This window comes from Salmo salar, chromosome 25 (genome assembly GCF_965601325.2).
Source record: "Salmo salar chromosome 25, fSalSal1, whole genome shotgun sequence".
Taxonomy (NCBI): Eukaryota; Metazoa; Chordata; class Actinopteri; order Salmoniformes; family Salmonidae; genus Salmo; species Salmo salar.
The window spans coordinates 28,820,188-28,843,901 of record NC_138315.1 but is presented as its reverse complement, the minus strand read 5'-3'; the positions used below and the strand labels follow the sequence as shown (position 1 = coordinate 28,843,901).

At 43.1% G+C, this 23,714-nt stretch overlaps 1 protein-coding gene across 8 annotated transcripts in view; it reads left to right on the top strand.

The window, feature by feature from the left end:
- The window catches only part of map4k4 (mitogen-activated protein kinase kinase kinase kinase 4), a 104,316-nt gene that overhangs the window by 46,957 nt on the left and 33,645 nt on the right, over positions 1 to 23,714 (top strand). For all 8 annotated transcript variants that reach the window (XM_045707735.2, XM_014173828.3, XM_082969083.1 and 5 more), the window contains exons 3-13: positions 9,828 to 9,884; positions 18,208 to 18,333; positions 20,063 to 20,173; positions 20,260 to 20,350; positions 20,518 to 20,648; positions 21,042 to 21,096; positions 21,340 to 21,418; positions 21,587 to 21,762; positions 21,921 to 21,993; positions 22,112 to 22,322; positions 23,471 to 23,632. In XM_045707735.2, the coding sequence (XP_045563691.1) occupies positions 9,828 to 9,884; positions 18,208 to 18,333; positions 20,063 to 20,173; positions 20,260 to 20,350; positions 20,518 to 20,648; positions 21,042 to 21,096; positions 21,340 to 21,418; positions 21,587 to 21,762; positions 21,921 to 21,993; positions 22,112 to 22,322; positions 23,471 to 23,632 (1,272 nt within the window). The remainder of the gene's footprint in view (positions 1 to 9,827; positions 9,885 to 18,207; positions 18,334 to 20,062; positions 20,174 to 20,259; positions 20,351 to 20,517; positions 20,649 to 21,041; positions 21,097 to 21,339; positions 21,419 to 21,586; positions 21,763 to 21,920; positions 21,994 to 22,111; positions 22,323 to 23,470; positions 23,633 to 23,714) is intronic.

The window sequence follows — 23,714 nt, the reverse complement described above, 5'->3', positions numbered from 1 at the left end:
GGGTTCTTTATTGCAACCCTCTGGGCTTGGGGGACGGGACAAGGGGTCCAGGTGCATGCACCCCTAAAGGGGTCTAGGTTTTTGGTCACTCGAGGACTCCATACAATTCCATGTCCAGGACATAGGTTTGGTTAAGTTTAAATGTAAAACAATCCTAATGTGACTTGGATTAAAGGATAAGTGCCTAGACTGGTGCAAGAAATATGGTGGAAGGAAACTCTCTTTCCCATGTTTACACCAATCCAATGCTTTTTTAACTTTAGTAGTAGATGTAAGAAGAATCAAGTACCTCAACCAATCAAGATTTTCTGGTTTATCTTGAAGAAGACTGCGTTCCATAGAGGTGGTCATTCGGTATGCCAAGCCTGATGACAAGCTTAATATTCTCTCCACGAACGCTCAGGATGCAGGGGAAGAAACCAGATCCAGTGCCACAACTTTGGATAAACAGCCATCCTTGCCTTGCAGAACTGGAGCGGTGACTCTGTAAACATACCCCCCTTTACCTCTTCCAGGTATTTCCGCAGCTCACACGGGGCACTTAATTCCCTGCCAGGTTGAGCCTCTGGCTGGACAGTGACCTCAGACACAATCTTCGATGTGATTAAGCTATATTTCTGAAGAACTGTGGTCGAACCTGTGCCAACCGTTTTACAACAGTAGTTGACTGCAAGTGTGCCTCAAGGTTGAGAAGGCAAGGCACCGCAACTGGCTGTCAGTTTGAAGTTGGTCGGTTTGGATTGCAAACGACTCCAGCAACTTCACAAGGTGCTCTAGCTTGGCCCAATCACACTCTGTGCTCGCCCTCAGATTTTCTTACCTATTAGCTACTGATACCAAGTGAAACTGATGCACTAGCTAGGCATATTTGAAACACCGGCATCTACTGGCATCATTTACCTGCCAGATTCAGAAGCTCGAAAACCCCATTAGAAAAAAAAGATTAACACCGTTACATTTTTGCCCAGAGTTTAGAAGAAATAAACTAAAACTAAACATAATTTATGATCTATTTTATTTTACGATTTTTATTTTTAGCATGTTTGCATTGGCTTATTGATATACAGAAAAATATTAATGTATACGTGTTCGAGAGCCTTCACATGTGTGTGTGCTGGTCCAGGATGACTATACGCCCCTGCTATTTCCTGAGGGAAGTGGCTCTCTGGGCTACGTCTAATCTTACTTTCATCTTCCTCAGACACGAGACGCTGAATGACACACTTCCTATACTCTAATGCTTTTTCAACTTTGAACTCTTTTTCAGTTTTCTAGTTTGGTGTGTTCTGTACTGTAGCACTGCTTTTGTGTTCTGTTGCATTCTTTGTTTGTATTGATTTCCTCCTATTGTGTGTTGGCTTCTGTGTGTTTCTTGTAGTTCCACTCCAAGTCTAATGGGCACGTTCTATTGGCTACTACATTAACAACAGACTGACACCTTAATGCTAGTTGTCATCACCATCACTGATATCATTACCTCCATGACTTTTAACTTCACTATCGTCATCAGTAGCAGCACTGTCATTAACCTCTCTAGGGTCGGCGGGACGAAATCGTCCCACCTACGTAACAGCCAGTGGAATCCTGTGGCGCGTTATTCAAATACCTTAGAAATGCTATTACTTCAATTTCTCAAACATATGACTATTTTACACAATTTTAAAGACAAGACTCTCGTTAATCTAACCACACTGTCCGATTTCAAAAAGGCTTTACAACGAAAGCAAAACATTAGATTATGTCAGCAGAGTACCCAGCCAGAAATAATCAGACACCCATTTTTCAAGCTAGCATATAATGTCACATAAATCCAAACCACAGCTAAATGCAGCACTAACCTTTGATGATCTTCATCAGATGACACACCTAGGACATTATGTTATACAATACATGCATGTTTTGTTCAATCAAGTTCATATTTATATCAAAAACCAGCTTTTTACATTAGCATGTGACGTTCATAACTGGCATACCCCCCGCAAACTTCCGGTGAATTTACAAAAAATTTACTAAATTACTCACGATAAACGTTCACAAAAAGCATAACAATTATTTTAAGAATTATAGATACAGAACTCCTCTATGCACTCGATATGTCCGATTTTAAAATAGCTTTTCGGTGAAAGCACATTTTGCAATATTCTCAGTAGATAGCCCGGCATCACAGGGCTAGCTATTTAGATACCCAGCAAGTTTAGCACTCACCAAAGTCAGATTTACTATAAGAAAAATGTTATTACCTTTGGTGTTCTTCATCAGAATGCACTCTCAGGACTTCTACTTCAATAACAAATGTTGGTTTGGTTCAAAATAATCCATTGTTATATCCAAATAGCGGCGTTTTGTTCGTGCGTTCAAGACACTATCCGAATGGTAAAGAAGGGTGACGAGCACGACGCATTTCGTGACAAAAAATCTGCGTTTAGGTAAAAAGACGAAAGAAAATAAAGCATGGGGTCGACTCGTGCACACGCCTAAGCCCATTGTCCTCTGATCGGCCACTTGCCAAAAGCGCAAATGTGTTTCAGCCTGGGGCTGCCTCGATATCATTCAGCTTTTTCCCGCCTTCTGAGAGCCTATGGGAGCCGTAGGAAGTGTCACGTTACAGCAAAGATCCTCAGTCTTCAATAAACAGAGGCAAGAAGCTCAAGGAATGGTCAGACAGGCCACTTCCTGTAAGGAATCTTCTCAGGTTTTTGCCTGCCATATGAGTTCTGTTATACTCACAGACACCATTCAAACAGTTTTAGAAACTTTAGGGTGTTTTCTATCCAAAGCCAATAATTATATGCATATTCTAGTTACTGGGCAGTAGTAATAACCAGATTAAATCGGGTAAGTTTTTTATCCGGCCGTGTAAATACTGCCCCCTACCCCCAACAGGTTAACAATATGACTACACATATTTTCCATTTGTTCACCTTAATGTCCCTTTCCTCTACTCTGGTGAAGACACACTGCTGCCCCCCTCTCTACAGCATGGTCAGAACAATCACCCCTCCCATCCCACATCTCTGCCGCCAGTCAAACACAACAATACATTTACCATTTTAGTCATTTAGCAGATGCTCTTATCCAGAGCGACTTACAGTAGTGAATACATACATTTCATTTTATGCATTTTTTAAATGTATTTTTATTTTTGTATTTTTTTTGTACTGGCCCCCCGTGGGAATCGAACCCACAACCCTGGCGTTGCACACACCATGCTGGCATTGCAAACACAATGCTCTACCAACTGAGCCACAGGGAAGGCTGTGGCTCAGAAATCGAAACTAGTCTCACAGAACACTCATAGGTCCTCCTCTCACAGCATCTGTACTAACTAGTCCCAGTCGGTCCTGCACTGTCACGATTATTTACTGCATATCAGCATAATTCATGTTCCTCTATTTGTTGCTATTTGTAGAAAAAGAGGTGTGGTAAGATAGTTGGGGATGGGGTTTGGGTTTTGGTTTGGGAGGAGGACCAGACAGGAAGCCATATTGCGCTCTGGTCCTTTAATAAGGACTCCAGATTAACCCCCTGTGTGCTGGGGTCAGAGGGCAGATTCTCATAAGTATTATCTTATGAACTGGTCCCCATAGTCCTAGAAGGCTTCATTACCACATCTCCTTCCCTTGGTGATTACTGATAGGTGAAGGGGTAAGAAGGCTGAAGGAAAAGAGGCCTTCGAGACTGTTATGGAGGAAGTCACTCCAAAATGATCTGCTTGTGGTCAGCGATGCAGGTTTTCCACATTCAACAGAGACGGTGGATCATTTATTTTTTGTCTCTAATGTCAGAAGCCAGTGTTTCCCCGATATTCATTTAGCAGCAGCTGGTTATTAGAAAACAGTGCGAGATTCTGCCAGTTAAGCCCATCCCTTATAAGATCAGAGTGACAAGTTACAACCAAATCTTTAGAAAACAGAGTGAGCAGTGGTGCGAATGAGAGCCAGGATTGCACAGCCACTGTGTGTTGCTTATCATCTCCCTACAGTGCAATGGAGTGAATCAGTTATATTTCCGATGGTGTCAACATCATTTTGTCACCACTGCTGAAAACAATCCTAGGGGGAAACACTGCAGAAGCCCATCTGTTATATTTGATTTTATATACTTACTATATTTGACTGTGACTAGATGCAGCTGGGGAAGTGAACTCATGGAAAAAAGAAATACTCACATGGCTGGGGTATTATTGTCTTTTGTGTGTGCGCGCCTGCGCCTGTTTGTGTGTGCACCTATGTGTGTTAGGCAGATAGAGGGCAGACACAAGGCTGTGTGTCTGTGGAGTAGAGGAACCTGAGCAGATGATGTCATAGTGGAGTGGGCCTCCTGTGATTGGTCTGGGTGCTGCCGATATCACCTCTCTCACCTTGGAGAGAACACACACATACTCCTACACATACTCCTAAACACACACAAACTCCTACACACACTCCTAAACACACACACACGTCCACAAATGCACACACGCACACATGCAAGCACATACACAGCTCTGAGAGTGAACTGGTTGGGTGCCAATCACTTGTGGGTTATTTCACTTCAAAGAGGCCTGAAACCAAACCTCACGATGGAGGGATGGAGTAAAAGAGAGCGAATGAGGGACAACTCATTGAGACAAGCCAAAGTATGACACTGACATGATGACAGGTAGTGATGATTTCTGATCTCCAGTCAGGGGCACCAATACCAACCCTCCTTACCATATGCACCCAGTCACCCTCAGGCCCTGTGTGTTAGTCTATGGGGTTGTGTGTGTGTGTGTGTGTGTGTGTGTGTGTGTGTGTGTGTGTGTGTGTGTGTGTGTGTGTGTGGAATCTGGATAACCACTAAGATCCGCAGAAACACTTGGCCCTCAGCCTCTCTTTCTTTGCTCCCTCTTATTCCCCATCTGCCTCTATCTCCCTCTCCTCCCACGCCACCTCTGCATGCCCACATCTCTCTCACACACTCATGTACTTGAAATTGCTTAAAAGCCCTTGGAGGGAGAAAATGTGTTCTACAAATTCTCAAGGTGAGGAAATAAGGCTAGACTGATTAGGCAATAAGCACTGGATATTTATTGTGTGTGTCTGCATGCTCATACTGTGAGTGTGTGCTTCATGTGTTGTGCGTGTGTGTGTGTCTGAGTGTATGGTGTGTGTGTGTGTGTGTGTGTGTGTGTGTGTGTGTGTGTGTGTGTGTGTGTGTGTTGTGTGTGTGTGTGTGTGTTGTGTGTGTGTGTGTGTGTGTGTGTGTGTGTGTGTGTCTGAGTGTGTGTGTGTGTGTGTGTGTGTATGGTGTGTGTGTGTGTGTGTGTGTGTGTGTGTGTGTTGTGCGTGTGTGTGTGTGTGTGTGTGTGTGTGTGTGTGTGTGTGTGTGTGTGTGTGTGTGTGTGTGTGTGGTGGTGTTTGCCCAGAGTGAAAGAGCCCAGTGGTCAACGTCCATCAGGTTCCATTAAACGGCAGCATCCATCTTCCTCCAGCATGTGTGGCCATTACACCAGCTCTGCTGAGTCATCCATTACCCCCAGACATACACACACACAGGTGTGTGTCCATTACAGTCCCCAGAAAGCAACACAGCATGCTGTTAAGAGTGATAGAAGCCATTTACTGGTCTTCAGCCAACCCTTCTCACACTGTGATTAGTGATGCACCGATATGATATTTTTGGCTGATACTGATATCTGATATTTTCCTTGCCAAAAGAAAAACAATACCGATAACCGATATTTACAATTTTAGCGGCCTTTTAAGCATTCTAGTACAGGTAAATAGTTAACACACATGGAGGCAGCGGTCTAAGGCACTGCATCTCAGTGCAAGAGGCGTCACTACAGTCCCTGGTTCAAATCTAGGCTGTATCACATCCGGCCGTGATTGGGAGTCCCATGGGGCTGCGCACAATTGGCCCAGCGTCGTCCAGGTTTGGCCTGGGTAGGCTGTCATTGTAAATAAGAATTTGTTCTTAACTGACTTTCCTAGTTAAATAAAGGTTACACACACACACACACACACACACACACACACACACACACACACACACACACACACACCACACTGACCAAAAAGTTATTTTGATGGCATTTACGTATGTCCCCATAACCAGTAAAACAGAATCAAAACCTGTTTCTTTCACTTACTTGCTGTGCTGTTCATTTGTTCAGTCGTTTCATTCTCAAACAGGATTTCTATGGAACGCCGTTTTGGTCTTTGCTATGGAACGCCGTTTTGGTCTTTGCATGTCAAAAAAGATACACGTCAATAACACTATTTGACATGTCAAATAAGCTTGTTGACCAATCAGGACCTGAATATGACTGCACGTCACATAATTTAATGCGTTCATTAATTTTTTACATTGTGTAATAACTATCATTTGTACTTCATGTCACAACGATTCATTGATACGTATGCTATGGTGCTGGTAAAGTTGTCTCGCGCACCTACAGTGCTGGTCATTTAAAAAAAAGCTAGCTAGCTCATGGATGCAATCCCTGTTCTTCCCCAAAAACATAGCAAAATTACATCTGTTTCAGTAGCTATAGTTAGCTAGCTAATCGTCTAAAATAACCCTAATTTATAAGACGGTTCTTATTTGATTAATGGTGGTCGGACCCATCTATGTGAAGCTAGCCACAATAAGGATTAGCCACAATAGTGGACTTTGCGGTTAGCCTTCAAAATAAAAGTATGTCATTGACAGTGATGCAAATTAATACAAATAGTAGAATTATGCCATAGTTTAATAGATCATGCTAAACGAGGTTGGAATGTTATATAAAATCAACAAAAGACAATAATTTGTTAATTTGACAAAAATCTGTTGAAATCACACTGGATGTATTATACTTTAGTATTGCATTGGGATCATACTTATTTCACTGTACAGCTTTACCTATGGATTGTGGATCAATGACATCAGGTATCAGTCTACTCAGTGACACCCAGAGAACATTAGTGTTGTAGCTCTTATTGCGGGACTCTAAACAACTGTGAATTGAGCCACATTTATTGTCAACCTATGTGTATTGAACACTATTCCAGAGGAAAAACAATGCCGCATGGATGTTTTGGAGTCTGATAACTCTGAGTAGTCTGTTACCCCATTTCATTGATCTCCAATCCTTAGGTAAAGCTGTACAGTGCAATATGAATGTCAATACACACAATAGGCTGACTGGGGAGGTGATTTCACACAGTCACAGTCCCGCGATAAGAGCTACAATGCTAATATTTGCGTAAAGTCTTCACAGTTATGTATTGTGGGTGTCACCGAGTAGACTGATACCCCATTTCATTGCTTCACATTTCAACCTTGTTTAACATTATCTAGTCTAAATATGGCATGAGTCCACCAATTGTAACCTTCTGCATCACTTTCAAAGAGGTACTTTTTATTTTGAAGGTAAACCGCAAATTCCACTATTGTGCCTAATCCTTATTGTGGCTAGCTTCACAACGCATAACCCGGTCAGGTCGAGCCTCGCTAGCCAGATGAAGCTCGCTGGCTGCTATTTATTTTCATGAACTGAACTTCAATTTCAATAGGCGAACAAGTGGCTACCTTGCTAGTACTTACTCACAAGGATTCCTAAATCATTGCTAAGAATAGTGAAAATGACTGCAGTTTCTACTGGTCATTGTTTTCAGGCTGGTTGTATTGGTACTATCTAGGTACCAAGCTAAAGCTAGCTAGCTACCCCAGAAGTTGCGGTCAAACAAATAATGCTTTATTACCAACGTTCGTGGCCGGTGTTTGCTTGTTTGCAGACTTTTTTTTCAGCTTTGACAGTGCTACTGATAGTTGTTCAGCTTTGAGAGTGCTACAGAACACACAACATTCTATAATAGAACTGTGTTACTTGATGTGTCAAATTAAAAGCTTATTTAACGTGTCAAATAGTGTTATTTGACGTGTATCTTTTTTGACACGGAAAGACCCAAACGGTGTTCCCTAGTATGTCGGGAAGCTAAGAGCAGTGACTCTATTACTGTGTAACTCCGGTAGGGCAACATCTGAACAATAGCGCACTTGGTAACGTTAGTGTGCCGGTGCTCGACCAGTCGCGAAAGCCAACATCACCCACAACAGAGAACGGTTGATTGTCAAGGGCAATGAATACCATTATCTTGGCGTTAATGGATTTCACCTTTGAGTTGTCTCGCTGAAATGTTCTTACTCTTTCAAATGACTGCTCGACTTGTTGACTGCTCGATCCACACAGCAGACATTGTGGGCTAGGTTAGGAATGCTGTGTTGCACATGTGGTGCAACATTTTACGTGGCGTCATTACAGCATGTACCTACGTTATATAGGTATGCACGTCAGCTTTGACATCGGTTTTTCACATCGGCGTTAAACTAGACTCCTGGCCGATACCAATGCTGACATTTTTAGCTAATATCGGCCGATTCCGATATGTTCACCGATATATTGTGCATCCCTAACTGTGATGGTTTCATCAAGGTAATAACATTGCTGTTAGATGACCATTCTGCATTATTGTTGAAAGACCATTTCAAGGCATGAACATCATATGAACAGTATAGGAATTATAAACCTGCAATTTAGTTTTATCTAGGTACCGGTATGTAACAGTGATGGGACTTTTCCTGTTATGCTTACAGGCTGCTCTTTGTGTTGTACCTATGTGTGTTTGTGTGTGAATGTGGACTGGTGAGACATTCTTTAATCCCCACAGTCATTAGACAGATCACCAGATTAGATTTACCCCTCTCCCAGACAGAATCCCTCAGGACCACAGCTGCCCTACGCCCTGCCTGGCATTAAACAGGGAAATAGGCAGTCAAGTTCTGTTTGATTGGGGGTTGTGAGGGTTTGTGAGTGTGTGGTTCATTTATGGGGCCATGCTGAGATTTCTGGTCTGGTGTATCCCTGGGTGGCCAAGGGTGTAGTGTTAAAGTCTGTCTGGTAGCTGGCAGTGTCCTCGTGGGGTGCTGTGCGGTCCTGTGTTGCTGCTACCTGGTTGAGTTCCCTCCCCTCAGTGGGGTGTCTTTGTCAGTGCCTGAGTAATTGTAAATACGCATCTGGACTCAGGCAGGGTTGCCAAGTGCTGAGGAGGGGGACACACACTAGACCTGTCACTCCTCTCCTTCTTTCCTTCAGCCTTCTCTCCTCCCTATAGTTAAAAACGTGGTAGGACACGTTGTCATGGTGACTGTTCCATGCAGGGCACTGAAAAGACTAAGCAGACTGGCACTGGGAAACAGACCCCCAAACTCAGCACTGACATATGGCCCATACAACTGTCATGACTCCGGGATTCTCTGTCTTTTCATTCTCCATCTCTCTCTCATATCTAGCTTACTGTATTCTGTTCAGCATTTGATTCTGATTTGCAAGCAGGTTTTTTATTAAGGTTGTGAACCCATGTCTTTCTTTTCTCTAGTCATCGTTCTAGTCTGCTCATGCTCCCAGTCAGACCAGCAAAGCCCTGTGACCCCCTCATTAACCCCCTCCCTTACTATTCCGCTACTTCCTCTGTTAATATAAAATATTATGTCATTGAAGATTGCAATGGTTAGAATGATTTACATTCTGAGGAAACTAAAGACTAGCATGGGGCCGTAAAGATGGACAGGGTTGTTATTTACGTACCTGATATCTGCTGTTATAGTTTCCATGATTGTCATGTGAAGTGTCCGCTCGTGGTTAGGAATGAAGGAATCACCAGTACTGTGTCTGGGATCAAGCACTCAAGCTCTTTCTGACTGAAACTACGTCACTTGGATACTTTGCATATCAGGGCTGTTCACTCATCTCTCTCTCTGTCTGTCTCTCTCTCTGTCTCTCTGTCTCTCCCGGTCTCTTTCTCTGTCTCTCTCTGCAGGGCCGACATGTCAAGACAGGACAACTGGCGGCCATCAAGGTCATGGATGTCACAGAGGTAAGCCTTCGCTCGATTGGGAGAGTTTTGTGTGTGATATAACAGAGCGCTGGTTTGACTGACAGTTTCACTTGGCAGTCTCCACACCTTTACTTGGTAGTCCTTTGTCTCCCACACATTCACTTCCATTCATTAGGAGTTCCATGTTGGTTCCCAGTGCTCATTTACTACTACTTCCTGAATAATCCGGTGATTTATGACATCACTGTCTAATCCTTCATTGGACTTATTCTAGACTTTATATTCCCTCTAATAGGCTCCTCAGAGGAACATTTCTTTTTTAAGAACCAAAGGAGTAGATAGTAAAATTACATCCCATGTCAGACCTGGTGTCAAGACCAAATCGGGTTAGAAGCTGGATATCAGAGAATAGTACTTGACTCAAGGTTCCAGCTATGTTTGACCATAAATGCTCTATAGCCACCCACATTATAGCCCATGTAGATTTGGGACATATCCCAAGTCGATTTATATTGCATCCGAGGCCCTAGATATGTCTTAAATATAACCAAAACACAAATAGCTGGATAGTGGTAGTTGCCAAGATTAACCTCCACCGCCCCCCTGCTCTCTCTCCTTTCCTCAATTCCCCTAGTCAATATTTTCCCTCCTAAAATAGCTATAATATCAGGCTTATATGAATGTAGGGCTTCAACCTCCGTAGTTTTTTCCCTCTTCATGCCACAAAGCTGAGTTTGTGTTTGGAGCTGGATGGAGTGAATAGCTAGCTTTTCACGTGGCGCTGACTGGTAAGACACTTCAGGAGAGCGGTCACGTCTGCTAGCAAGACAGAGGTCTGGAGTTTGTGCCAGGTATGGGCTGAATTTGGAGGAAGTGGTACTCGATAAGCAAGCAGTGTGACATCCTTTAGAACTGTGTATTCAGATTGTGTGTGTGTGTGTGTGTGTGTGTGTGTGTGTGTGTGTGTGTGTGTGTGTGTGTGTGTGTGTGTGTGTGAGATCCTTTTGAAAAGCCACTGGCAACGGAAAGAACCATTCGCATTGGTGGTAAAAAGCCCTTCCTCTGCTACCTATATGGGTCTTTCTATAAACTAGGGCACCAGTGGGGATTTCCAACACTGGACAACTATTTACAGCTGTTGATAAGTCATTGATAATAATCAGCAATTTTTTCCATGTCATTACATTAAGATAAGGGGGGGAGTCATAGCTATATTCAATAAAATTCACGAGTTGATTTAAAACCTATGTTTAACCTGTTTATTATGGTTGCTGTCTGGATTTGTCCAAAATCGTGTGACAAATGTTTTTTTCTGTCCTTGCATGTATGGCAGTGTAAGTTGTCGTTATATTATATATTAAGCATTAATCAGTTAAATTGGACATTAAACTTAAACCCTGTAAGAATCCTGGATCTAGCTGTTGGACAGTTTTATGTATAGGGATCTCAGAAATGCAGTGTAACTCCGTAACATTTCGTGTCTTATGTTACGGGGTGAAAACTGTTTTCATGGGCACACAAATCCAAAATGATGTATGCGATTGCAAAATTAAATGCTTCAAACCGAAGAGTTCACCTTACCTTGATTTAGTTACGTTGTAATATTTTCACATATCGTCATCTGATCCAGGAAGGAATTTTCCGAATGACACTTGAACTTGAATTTGGAGCTCAGAAAGTACTGGAATAGGCCTACCTTGAAAATGTGACATTTCCTCAATTTGGTGCTTGAAAAGTCCTCCTGCTCCCTTATAATTATCCGTGATTACATTTTGTGTCAGTTTTTGTGAGAGATGTGGCCACATTCGATTGTTTCCCGCCGCTTCAATTGAAGGGTGTTGCAGTACTCTGTTTCGGTAAAATCATGTGCGTTTATTATGAGGACGACATCTGTTGGCTTCAACTTGGCTTTCCATTCAAATCCTTCCATTAAAAAATGAACCTGCTTTTTGGACACTTTCTCAATATAAAAACAACGATGGTGAGATTCAAATAGTGAGATTAATGCTACCACTATTCATGGGTTTATTATGTGTACCTGCGTCGGCCATATAGGCTACAGAAAAATCATCATGCAAACATCCAATCTATTTAGTCAGGTAATGTCCATACTGTTCTCACATTTTTGTTATGTAATACTTTGAATATCAATGCATTGGCAAAGCCAAAAAAATGCATTATTCTTAGTGGTAATTAAAAAAAAAGAATTGCATGCTTTTTGGGGGAAGGTGGGGGATTCAATATTAGGCCATATGTAAATGATACAATTGTATAACATTGAGGTCAGTTAAAATAACAATTAAGTGTTTGAAAAAGTCCCCTCTTGAATTTGACTTGCCAATGTCTGTATGAACCCTGCTTAAAGAATGTGTAGTCCTAGGTCTATGTTGTTGTATAGGCCAATTTCCTCTAAGTACACATGTGGAACTGCATAAAAACCTTTTTTATTTTTGTTTCAAACCATTTTGAAATGTTTATCCCAATGTCACACATTGGCCCCATTATTTATAGAAAGACCGGTATACATGTGACCAGTGACCCATGACCCCAACATATAGTGCCCTCTAGTGTACAAAACAAGTAGAAATAACCCTTGACAGACAACGTACAATACCAGTCAAAAGTTTGGACACACCTACTCATTCCTGGCTTTTTCTTTATTTTTACTATTTTCGACATATAGAATAATAGTGAAGACATCAACACTATGAAATAACCCATATGGAATCATGTAGTAACCAAAAAAGTGTTAAACAAATCAAAATATATTTTATATTTGAGATTCTTCAAAGTAGCTACCCTTTGCCTTGATGACAGCTTTGCACACTCTTGGCATTCTCTCAACCAGTTTCACGAGGTAGTCACCTGGAATGCATTTCAATTAACAGGTGTGCCTTGTTAAAAGTTAATTTGTGGAATTTCTTTACTTCTTAATGTGTTTGAGCCAATCAGTTGTGTTGTGACAAGGTAGGGGTAGTATACAGAAGATAGCCCTATTTGGTAAAAGACCAAGTCCATATTATGGCAAGAACAGTTCAAATAAGGTAAGAGAAACGACAATCCATCAATAGTTTAAGACATGAAGGTCAGTCAATGCGGAACATTTCAATAAATTTGAAAGTTTCTTCAAGTGCAGTCGCAAAAACCATCAAGAGCTATGATGAAACCGGGTCTCATGAGGATCGCCACAGGAAAGGAAGACCCAGAGTTACCTCTGCTGCTTAGGATAACTTCATTAGACTTAACTGCACCTCCGATTGCAGCCCAAATAAATGCTTCACAGAGTTCAAGTAACAGACACATTGCAACATCAACTGTTCAGAGGAGACTGCGTGAATCAGGCCTTCATGGCAAAATTGCTGCAAAGAAACCAATACTAAAGGATACCAATAATAATAAGAAGAGACTTGCTTGGACCAAGAAACACGAGCAATGTACATTAGACCGGTGGAAATCTGTCCTTTGTGTCCAAATCTGAGATTTTCGGTTCCAACCGCCGTGTCTTTGTGAGACGCAGAGTAGGTGAACAGATGATCTCCGCATGTGTGGTTCCCACCGTGAAGCATGGAGGAGGAGGTGTGGTGGTGTGGAGTTGCTTTGCTGGTGACACTGTCTGTGATTTATTTAGAATTCAAGGCATACTTAACCAGCATGGCTACCACAGCATTCTGCAGCGATACGCCATCGCATCTGGTTTGCGCTTGGTCCTACTATCATTTGTTTTTCCACAGGACAATGACACAAAACACACCTCCAGGCTGTGTAAGGGCTATTTGACCAAGGAGAATGATGGAGTTCTGCATCAGATTACCTGGCGTCCACAATCACCCGACCTCAACCCAATTGGGATGGTTTTGGATGAGTTGGACTGCAGAGTGAAGGCTTGACAGCCAACAAGTGCTCAGGATATGTGGGAACTCCTTTAAGACTGTTAGAAAAGCATTCCTCATGAAGCTGGTTAGGAGAATGCAAAGAGAGTGCAAGCTGTCATCAAGACAAAGGTTGGCTACTTTGAAGAATATAAAATATATTTTGGTTTGTTTAACACTTTTTTGGTTACTACATGATTCCATATGTGTTATTTCATAGTTTTGATGTCTTCACTATTATTCTACAATGTAGAAAATAGTAAAAAATAAAGAATGAGTAGGTGTGTCCAAACCTTTGACTGGTACTGTATATACACAACACATAAAATGGCACATAATCGGGCCGAAGCGGCTCCTACAGTGAGAGTGAAGGTCAAGAATCTGAGCTCAACACAGTAATACACACTGGATGTGACTCAGAAGTTTCCTACACTACGTGTTGAAGAAGAACAGGTGTGTCATCACTATTTGCGTTACACACTCCTCTTATCTTCGCATACTGCATGTAAGAAGTTTTTGTGTGTGTTTGCGTGCGTGTATACTAAGTGTGAACAGAAAGACAGACCCAGACTATTGTCACTAGGCAAGTGTTACAGACAGTATTTGTCTACATGACAAAGCATATTCCTACCCTGTTACTGATTGAGGAAAAAAACATCCAAGCACCATCCTTTTATTTCACATGTCAATAACGCAAAATAAAATAAGAAGAAAATAACGATTAGCACAGGGAGAAGGATGGATAGAGTGAGTAGGAGGACAGAGAATGAGAGATGGATTCTGTTTGCCAGACTGTCTGACTATTGGCCTGTGGCTTGTATTTATACAGTCCTACTGGTGATCTACGCTTGTCAGAGATCTTTCACACATCAACTCTTTTCTGCGAAGAGTTTTGGAAAGGGGTCATTTTCTCCCTGTTCAGCTGTTTTGTAAAATAAACACTTCAGTTGGGGTTAGGGTGTTTGCCAAGAGGGGGAATTAGTTGGGTTGTGGTAGCATGTTTGTTTTTGAAAAGCTTGATCTTCTATCGTTGTCCTGCAGGGGGATAGGCTAGTCTAGTGGATTTACAGGATTCAGAACATATGATATGCGTCATCCAGGAACTCGTGGTCAGCAGAAAACATCTGTTGGTAGAGCATGGAAACAGAGACCCAGATTTTTCACTTGAAAATGTATACTTAAAAAAAAACAAATTGATTTCAAAGTTTAACAAACCATACACCTCTTTGTAAAAAAGCAACTTTTAACAATTTCCACTGAGAATTTACCAAACACATTTACAGGAAGAACTGTGCAGATACAATGTTTGGTAACAGAATAAAACTGAGGGAGATTTTACTGCATCTGCAGAGTTTTTCCAGTAAATATATATTTTTTTTATTTACTTTGTAAATTGTTCAAAGTAGTCATTGTGCATATAGTTGTATGGTTTGTTAAACTTGAAATCAATGTTTTTTGTTTGGCATACATTTTTCCGTTACAGTGGAATTGCCCAGTACTATTTCACTGTTTATACAATGGTATAGTACTACTTGAATAAGCAGAGAGCCAGGTAGCATCATTGATGTATGTGTAGGGGTGGTGCACACCAGTTATAGGGTCTATGCCTAAGATGGGAACATATCCTTGTATTGTAAACCCAGTACTTCTGCCCAAGCTCCCTACCATGTATGTGTGTTCTGTGTGTTCCTGTGAATATAACATATTACAGTAGAGCTACAGACAGCTCCAGTATAGTTTTAGCTTCACTCTACTCTACAGGCTCATTTCAGCATATGTGCTCTGACCCAGATACCACTTCCTGTCCTACATACAGCACAGAGAGAGGGGTAGATGGAGAGGGAGTGAGGGAGAGAGAAATAGAGAAGAGTGGAAGAACGAAAGAGAAGGGGAAGAGTTTGTTTTTCTTTCCTCTCAGAAGGTTCATTTGAAGTGCAGTGGGATTATGGGAGGGTTTTAAGTCGCTCAGCCACTCGTCTCTCATCACCTCTCTTGCCTGCTGTCTCCTTTCTCTCTCTTGCTCTCCCCTTTTCTCTTGCTCGCTTTCCCGCCCTCTTTCTTGCTTCTTCTCTCTCTGTCTTGCTCTCTTCCCATCACTACCCATCTCTCTTCTCTCCCTTCCTTTTGCTCTTTCTCTTCCTACCATTCCTCTCCCTGCCTCTCTGACTGTATAACTTCTAATCACATTAGGTGTACTAGAGCAGAGGACTGTAGTATCTAGAGTCCTGCTCCTCAAGCTAACCTAGCAGAGAGGCTGCTGTTGGAGGCTAATTCACTGGGATTCAATAGGAGTCAGAAGTTATTAGCAAAAGCCCTGATTCAAACAGTCTCTCCATCTTTCCTCTCTCCCTCTTGTTTGCTCGCTCTCTCTCTTTCTTTCTCTTGCTCTCTCTTCTTTCTCTCTCTCGTGCACTGTCTCAACTCATCTCTTCTCACTGTCTTAGCTCACTCTCTTAGCTGAATATCTTTATTGTAGAAAGTGAGATAATGATGGTGGGAGGTATTAAAAAGGGTGACCCATCACCCTTATTTTTTCCATTGTGTGTGATGCTATCTGTAAGATAGCTACCCTTGTTAACACCTCCCACCATCATTATCTCACTTCCTACACATCAGTTAGAGTTGTGAAAATGGCATCCGGACTATGAGAGAACTGGGGGATAGAAGATGGGGTGATGAAAATACGAGGTTGTGGAGAGTGCAGACTGAGAGAAGAATGGCACAGGAATGTATAGCGGATGTTTCACGTGCTCCTGACCAATTCTGCTATTTTGTGAGCTCAACTTCTTTTGTACATAATGTCTCCTCCATTTCCTATGACCGAAAAGAGCTTCTGGACATCAGAACAGAGAGTCAGCGGTACAGGACATACTGCTCACCCCGGACCTGGCCCTGATCCGGAAGAGAAAGAGAGAGCGATATAGAGGCCGATGCGCATGCACCCTAATGAAGCTACGGCGGAAAGTAAATCATCTGCCTCTACCCTCTGTTCTATTGGCGAATGTACAACAATCACTGGAGAACAAACTGGATGAGCTCCGTTTGAAACTATCCTATCAACGGGACCTGAAAAACTGTAATATCCTATGTTTCTCAGAAACTAGGCTGAACACAAGGACATGGATAATATTCTAGCTGGTTTTTCTATGCATCGGCAGCACAGAACGGCAGCGTCAGGTAAGCTCAATGGATGTGTGTCTTATTGTTAACATCAGCTGGTGCGCAATCTCTAATATTAAGGAAGTCTCAAGATTTTGCTCGCTTGAGTTAGAATACCTTATGATAAGCTATAGACCATATTATTTACCAAGGGAGTTTTCATCTATCTTTTCCATAGCCGTCTTTTTATCGCCACAAACCGATGCTGGCACTAAGACCACACTCAACGAGCTGTTTAAGCAAACAAAAAAATGCTCATCCAGAGGCGGCGCTCCTGGTGGCCGGTGATTTTAATGCAGGAAAACTTAAATCTACCAGAAATGTCACCTAAGCAACTAGAGGCTACAAAACTCTAGACCACCTACCTTTACTCCACACACAGAGATGCCAACAAAGCTCACCCTCCATTTTGCAAATCTGACGGTAACTACCTCTATCCTCCCTCATTCCTGCTTACAAGCAAAAACTAACAGGAAGTACCAGTGAAGCGCTCAATACAGAAGTGGTCCAATGAAGCCAAGGTACAGGACTAGAATATGATCAGGGAGTACCACATAAGTCACCGGCTTCATTAATAAGACGATGAGTAAAAAAAATGGCAGGTCATCCCACCAACAGGAAGACCACATATTGAGGGAGCGTTATAAAAAGTGATGCTAAATCTGTGTTTTACCACTGATATATCAATGTTTTACCACTGATAAATCAATGTTTTACCACTGATAAATCAATGTTTTACCACTGATAAATCAATGTTTTACCGGCCAGAATGGTTTATGAGTGAATCATACACTGTGTGCGTGCGCCTGTGTGATAATATTGGTTTATTTGGCTCCATTATCATTTACGATATAGAACCATTTTCGCTTCCATGCTCGTCAACATTCTCGTTGTGACTGAAAGTCAATAAATGGTGGTATTTACCAGGCTCAATCTGGTTGAATAAATAGCATTCTGATTCTGTTATTGTTGTCATGATTACAACAAACTTCCCCTCTGGAAATGCCATGAGGGGTAAACAACCTATGGAGTGTCAGTTCATAGACCATCATACACAAAACAAAGAGCTCGTTAGGGTGTGTGGGTGTGTGTGGTTGGTTGTTTGTCACCGGGGGCTCCCAGATGAGACTGTTATCAGTTCACATGTCTCTAGGACGTGTTCCCTGGCCGGGACAAATAGAACAATGAATATTTGTTTTGTTTGTTATGATTCGCTCCATTACTTCATAAAATTACCCCCCCCCCCCTCCAGGGCAATGGGAATTTATTAGCTTTATTAATGGTCTTTCTCTCTCTCTCTCACTCTGTGTGTGTGTGTGTGTGTGTGTGTCTAGGATGAAGAGGAGGAGATTAAACTGGAGATTAATATGCTGAAGAAGTACTCCCACCACAGAAACATAGCCACCTATTACGGAGCCTTCATCAAGAAGAGCCCACCAGGACATGACGACCAGCTATGGGTGAGTGTGTGTTTACCTAGTCTCTCCCTCAGTCCCAAATACCTCTACCTAAAACTCAAGCCTAAACTAGTTGGACACCTCCAGCCTTCATAACGGTGTCATAGAATGACATTGCTAGTTAGGTTCAATAGGAGCTACCATCCTCAGTCTACCTACCTCGCCATCCATAGTCCTCCTCACTACAACCATCTATGAATGAGTGGCTTCAAACCACCCTTCCCTCCAACGAGCTGTAAAAAACGCTCAAACTGGACAGCTTTATCTCTATCTCATTCAAAGACTCAAACATGGACTAACTGACAGCTGTCTGCTTCGCGTGATGTATTGTTGATATATATATATATATATATATATTTTTTTTTTTAATCCCAGCCCCCGTCCCCGCAGGAGGCCTTTTGGTAGGCTGTCATTGTAAATAAGAATGTGTTCTTAACTGACTTGCCTAGTTAAATCAAGGTTCAATTAAAAACATGAACAGTCCTCCCTAAAGGCTGGGTGGTTTGAACTCCCCCTTCCTCTCCTCCTTTCTCTCTGGGTCAACAATAGCTCTCCCCTCCCTCCCTCCCCTCCCTCCCTCCCTCCCTCCCTCCCTCCCCCCCCCCCCTCCCTCCCTCCCCCCCCCCCCTCCCTCCCTCCCTCCCTCCCCCCCCCCCCCCCCCCTCCCTCCCTCCCTCCCTCCCTCCCTCCCCAGCCAGTCCCTGTGTGTTTGCCTGCTAGTGTTACCTTTAATGGCCCCTTTCAGACTCTGGGGCTTTTTATCTCTCAGAGATTGAGGTGCTGCTGAGAACGAGCGACCAGTGAGATATGGGAAGGAGGGATGGAGCAAGAGAGAGAGAGGGATTTAACTATAGGTTTCTCCAGGCCAGGGTTACTCCCTGTTTATTGCCATCCATCTCTGCTTTACTTAGAAAGAGAGGGAGGGAAAGGGAGTAAGGGGTTCTCTCACAAGTACCATGCAGTGGTGTAAATGACTTGAGTAAAAATACTTAAAAGTAGTGAAGTAGTTTTATTTGTAAAAACATTTTTTTACTTTACTTTACTATTTATATTTTTGACAATTTTTACTTCACTACATTCTTTAAAAAAAAGTATGTACTTTTCCTTCATACATGTTCCCTGACACCCAAAAGTACTAATTTCATTTTGAATGCTTATCAGGACAGGAACATTGTCCAGTTCACAAAGAGAACATCCCTTGTCATCCCTACTGCCTCTGATCTGACTGACTCACTAAACACACATGCTTTGTTTGTAAATGATGTTTGAGTGATGGAGTGTATCCCTGGCTATCTGCAAATAACAAAAACAAGAAAATTGTGCCGTCTGGTTTGCTTACTTTGACTTTTGATACTTAAGTGTATTTTAGCAATTATATTTACTTTTGATACATAAGTATATTTAAAACCAAATACTTTTAGACTTTTACTCAAGTTGTATTTTAATGGGTGACTTTCACTTTTACTTGAGTCATTTTCTATTAAGGTTTCTGTACTTTTACTCAAGTATGACAATTGGGTACTTTTTCCACCACTGGTACCACGTCTATTGTTTTCACAGCTGTGTCTCTAACCTTTTACATCTACACTGTTGTGTGTGTGTGTGTGTGTGTGTGTGTGTGTGTGTGTGTGTGTGTGTGTGTGTGTGTGTGTGTGTGGTGTGTGTGTGTGTGTGTGCGTGCGCCACGCATATGTGTACATGACTAACTCGCTCTCTCTCTATGGGTCTCTAGCTGGTGATGGAGTTCTGTGGTGCAGGCTCCATCACAGACCTGGTGAAGAACACCAAGGGCAACACACTGAAGGAGGACTGGATCGCCTACATCTCCCGTGAGATCCTCAGGGTGAGTCTACTTTTACTTCCTACACGCTCCCCCTGCTGTTGCATGCTGGTATCTGTGGTCTCATGATGGTCTGTGTTTCTCCTCAGGGGTTGGCTCACCTGCACGCCCACCATGTGATCCACCGTGACATCAAGGGCCAGAACGTGCTGCTGACTGAGAACGCTGAGGTCAAACTGGGTGAGTTCACTGGTTTCAACCGGTTTGAGATGATTTGATACAAGAGGCTAGACTGGTTTAAACTGGTTGAAATTAGTCTGATTCAAACTGAGGCTGGTTTGAAACATGATACATGGGACTAAACTAGTTTGAACTGGTTCTGACTGGTATTCTCCCCCCTCCTCCAGTGGACTTTGGTGTGAGCGCCCAGCTGGACCGGACAGTGGGCCGGAGGAACACCTTCATCGGGACACCCTATTGGATGGCGCCCGAGGTCATTGCCTGCGACGAGAACCCAGACGCCACCTACGACTACAGAGTAAGATGCACTCAATAACACCATGCTGCTATCTGCTAATGGTTGTCAGTGTCCAGTTGTATGTAAAGTTAGTTGATTGATAGCTGCTTGCGTTTGTGCCATTGTATGTGGCTGTGTAGGCTGATGGGACAGTACAGACAGTACAGTAGCAGGTTGGGGTAGATGTTGTCATGACCAGAGAGGGTGGTAATACCATCCTATATAGATGCATGCATGTATAGACACACACACACACACACACACACACACACACACACACACACACACACACACACACACACACACACACACACACACACACACACACACACACACACACACACACACACACACACACACACACACACAATGGTGGCTGTGTCCATATCTCTCATAGTGTGTTTTCTCCTGCAGAGTGACTTGTGGTCCACTGGAATCACAGCTATAGAGATGGCTGAGGGAGCTCCTCGTAAGTACAGCCACTCTATTACCACCCATAGGGCGGCGCACAATTGGCCCAGCGTCGTCCAGGTTAGGGGAGGGTTTGGCCTGGGTAGGCAGTCATTGAAAATAATAATTTGTTCTTAACTGGCTTGCCTAGTTAAATAAAAAAATAAAAATTTAAATTACTATTGGACTTCTACAGTACTATTTTTTTCCAGCAAGCTAACCTGGTTGAAATTATCGGTGTTTGTTTTGTCTTGTCTTCCAGCGCTGTGCGATATGCATCCAATGAGAGCGCTCTTCCTCATCCCCAGAAACCCTCCTCCTCGACTCAAGTCAAAGAAATGGTATGTAACTAATCTATGCCCTTGTGATTTCAGACATTTAAACCACGATTTTACAATCCCACTGTGAAAAATGATACTGGTGAAACTCTTTCATAGCTCAGCTGACATCACCTGGTAGATACAGCATAGGCTTATAAAAGTAACAAATGGCTCCTCTCCGCTCCTCAGGTCTAAGAAGTTTTGCAGCTTCATTGAAGGCTCCCTGGTGAAGAACTACACCCAGCGGCCCCCCACCGAGCAGCTGCTGAAACACCCCTTCATCAGGGACCAGCCCAACGAGAGGCAGGTCCGCATCCAGCTCAAAGACCACATCGACCGCACCAAGAAGAAGAGGGGGGAGAAAGGTGAGTCTTAGACATACTAATACACACACACACACACACACACACACACACACACACACACACACACACACACACACACACACACACACACACTAGTCTTCTCTAAGACATCTCCAGAAGACATTTGAAACATTCTCACCCTTTCCTCTCTTCTCTAGATGATACAGAGTATGAGTACAGTGGGAGTGAAGAAGAAGAGGAGGAAGCTCAGGAGCAGGAGGGGGAGCCCAGGTAACTAACCCACATGGATCAATCCAAAAACTAGCCAACATACTAATAGCAAATGCGTTACCTAACATGTCTTTTCGGTCCATAGCGCTCCATATTAACGTATCTCTTTGTCCCGTAGCTCCATCGTGAACCAGCCAGGGGAATCAACCCTGCGTAGGGACTTCATCCGTCTGCAGCAGGAGAACAAGGAGCGCTCGGAGGCCTTGCGCAGACAGCAGCTCTTGCAGGAGCAGCAGCTCCGGGAGCAGGAGGAGTACAAGCGCCAACTACTGGCAGAGAGGCAGAAACGCATCGAGCAGCAGAAAGAGCAAAGGAGGAGGCTGGAGGAGGTATGAGAGAGAGCGAGTGTGTCTGTGTGTGTCTAAGTTTGTGTACGTGTGTGTTCTTCCACCCTGTTTAATGGTGTGTGTGTGTTTGTTCCTTTTACTTTGCAGGCTGCACCCATAAATTGTGTATGTATGCATAACATGTTTGTGACCGGTCAACACACTCCCCACAGACATTTCCCTCCTCGGTGTTGTTTTCAGTAGTGATTAGTGTGTTTGTGTACAGCTTCTGGGTTCTATTCCCTAATTGGCCTTCATCTCTTCCAGAGTAACACCAGAGAGCTCTGTCTCTATCTTAGCCTCTCTGGGAGACCCGGGCCAGAGAGACTCTTCTTCCTCAGTCATTAGCTACTAGAACATGCTGGAGGGAGAAATCTTCTGTTTGTCTGTTTTAGTCTGCAGAAAACAGCACAGCCAATTCTCTGACCCATGCCCTATATGCAGTAGTCCCCATGATATTACCATGTCTAATGTCTCAGCTTGGAACCTCTTTAAAAGACACACACAACCTGTAAAATGGAGTCAGAAAATATATCCTACAGTAGGTCAAAATCACACATTTTCCAATACAGTTTCGCATACATCTTGACAGCCTCAAGCTTTCTTATGATTAATGAGCAAATGCATTTATGAATCATATTATACTGTAGGTCTTGGGCTAGTTGACCAAGGGGCATGAGAATGTGTGCTCCTGGTTTAGATATCCCCATCTGCATGTTGAAAGGTTAAATATGGAGAAATGCTACTTCATGATGCAGCCAGGGACCACCATAGTGTACTTAATAAAACTAGGGACCACACACACAGTGTCCTGCGGGTCTTACTCTTATGGTGTAGAGCTACTTACTGTACTTATAGAGATGATTTCATAAATCAATGCTAATGAGCCAATTTTTAAGAGACTGCCAGCCGTACTGTAATTTGATATGGTGATGATAAGCCTACAGGTAAAACTTGGCACCTCCATAGTGTAGTTAACTAACTGAACCCTGGGAAGCAAGACGAGCACAATAAGTAATGGCTAGCTTTTCTCATAATGGCCAGATATGGTGACCATAAACAAGACAGCTAACTAGCTCAGTGTGTTAACTGATAGTGATGTCAGTGCTCCTGATACCTGCTCTCTGTTGCCCCCCTGTGGTTGTCCACAGCAACAGCGTCGAGAGCGGGAGATGAGGAGGCAGCAGGAGCGTGAGCAGCGGCGCCGCGAGCAGGATGACAAGAGGCGTATGGAGGAGGTTGAACGCCGGCGTAAAGAGGAGGAGGAGCGCAGGAGGGCAGAGGAGGAGAAGAGGAGGGCTGACCGTGAGCAGGTAGTAGAACTCTCCATTGACAACATTCTCCTTCATAGTACTTGTAGTTTTCCCTGACACTGATGACCTGTGTGTCTGTGTG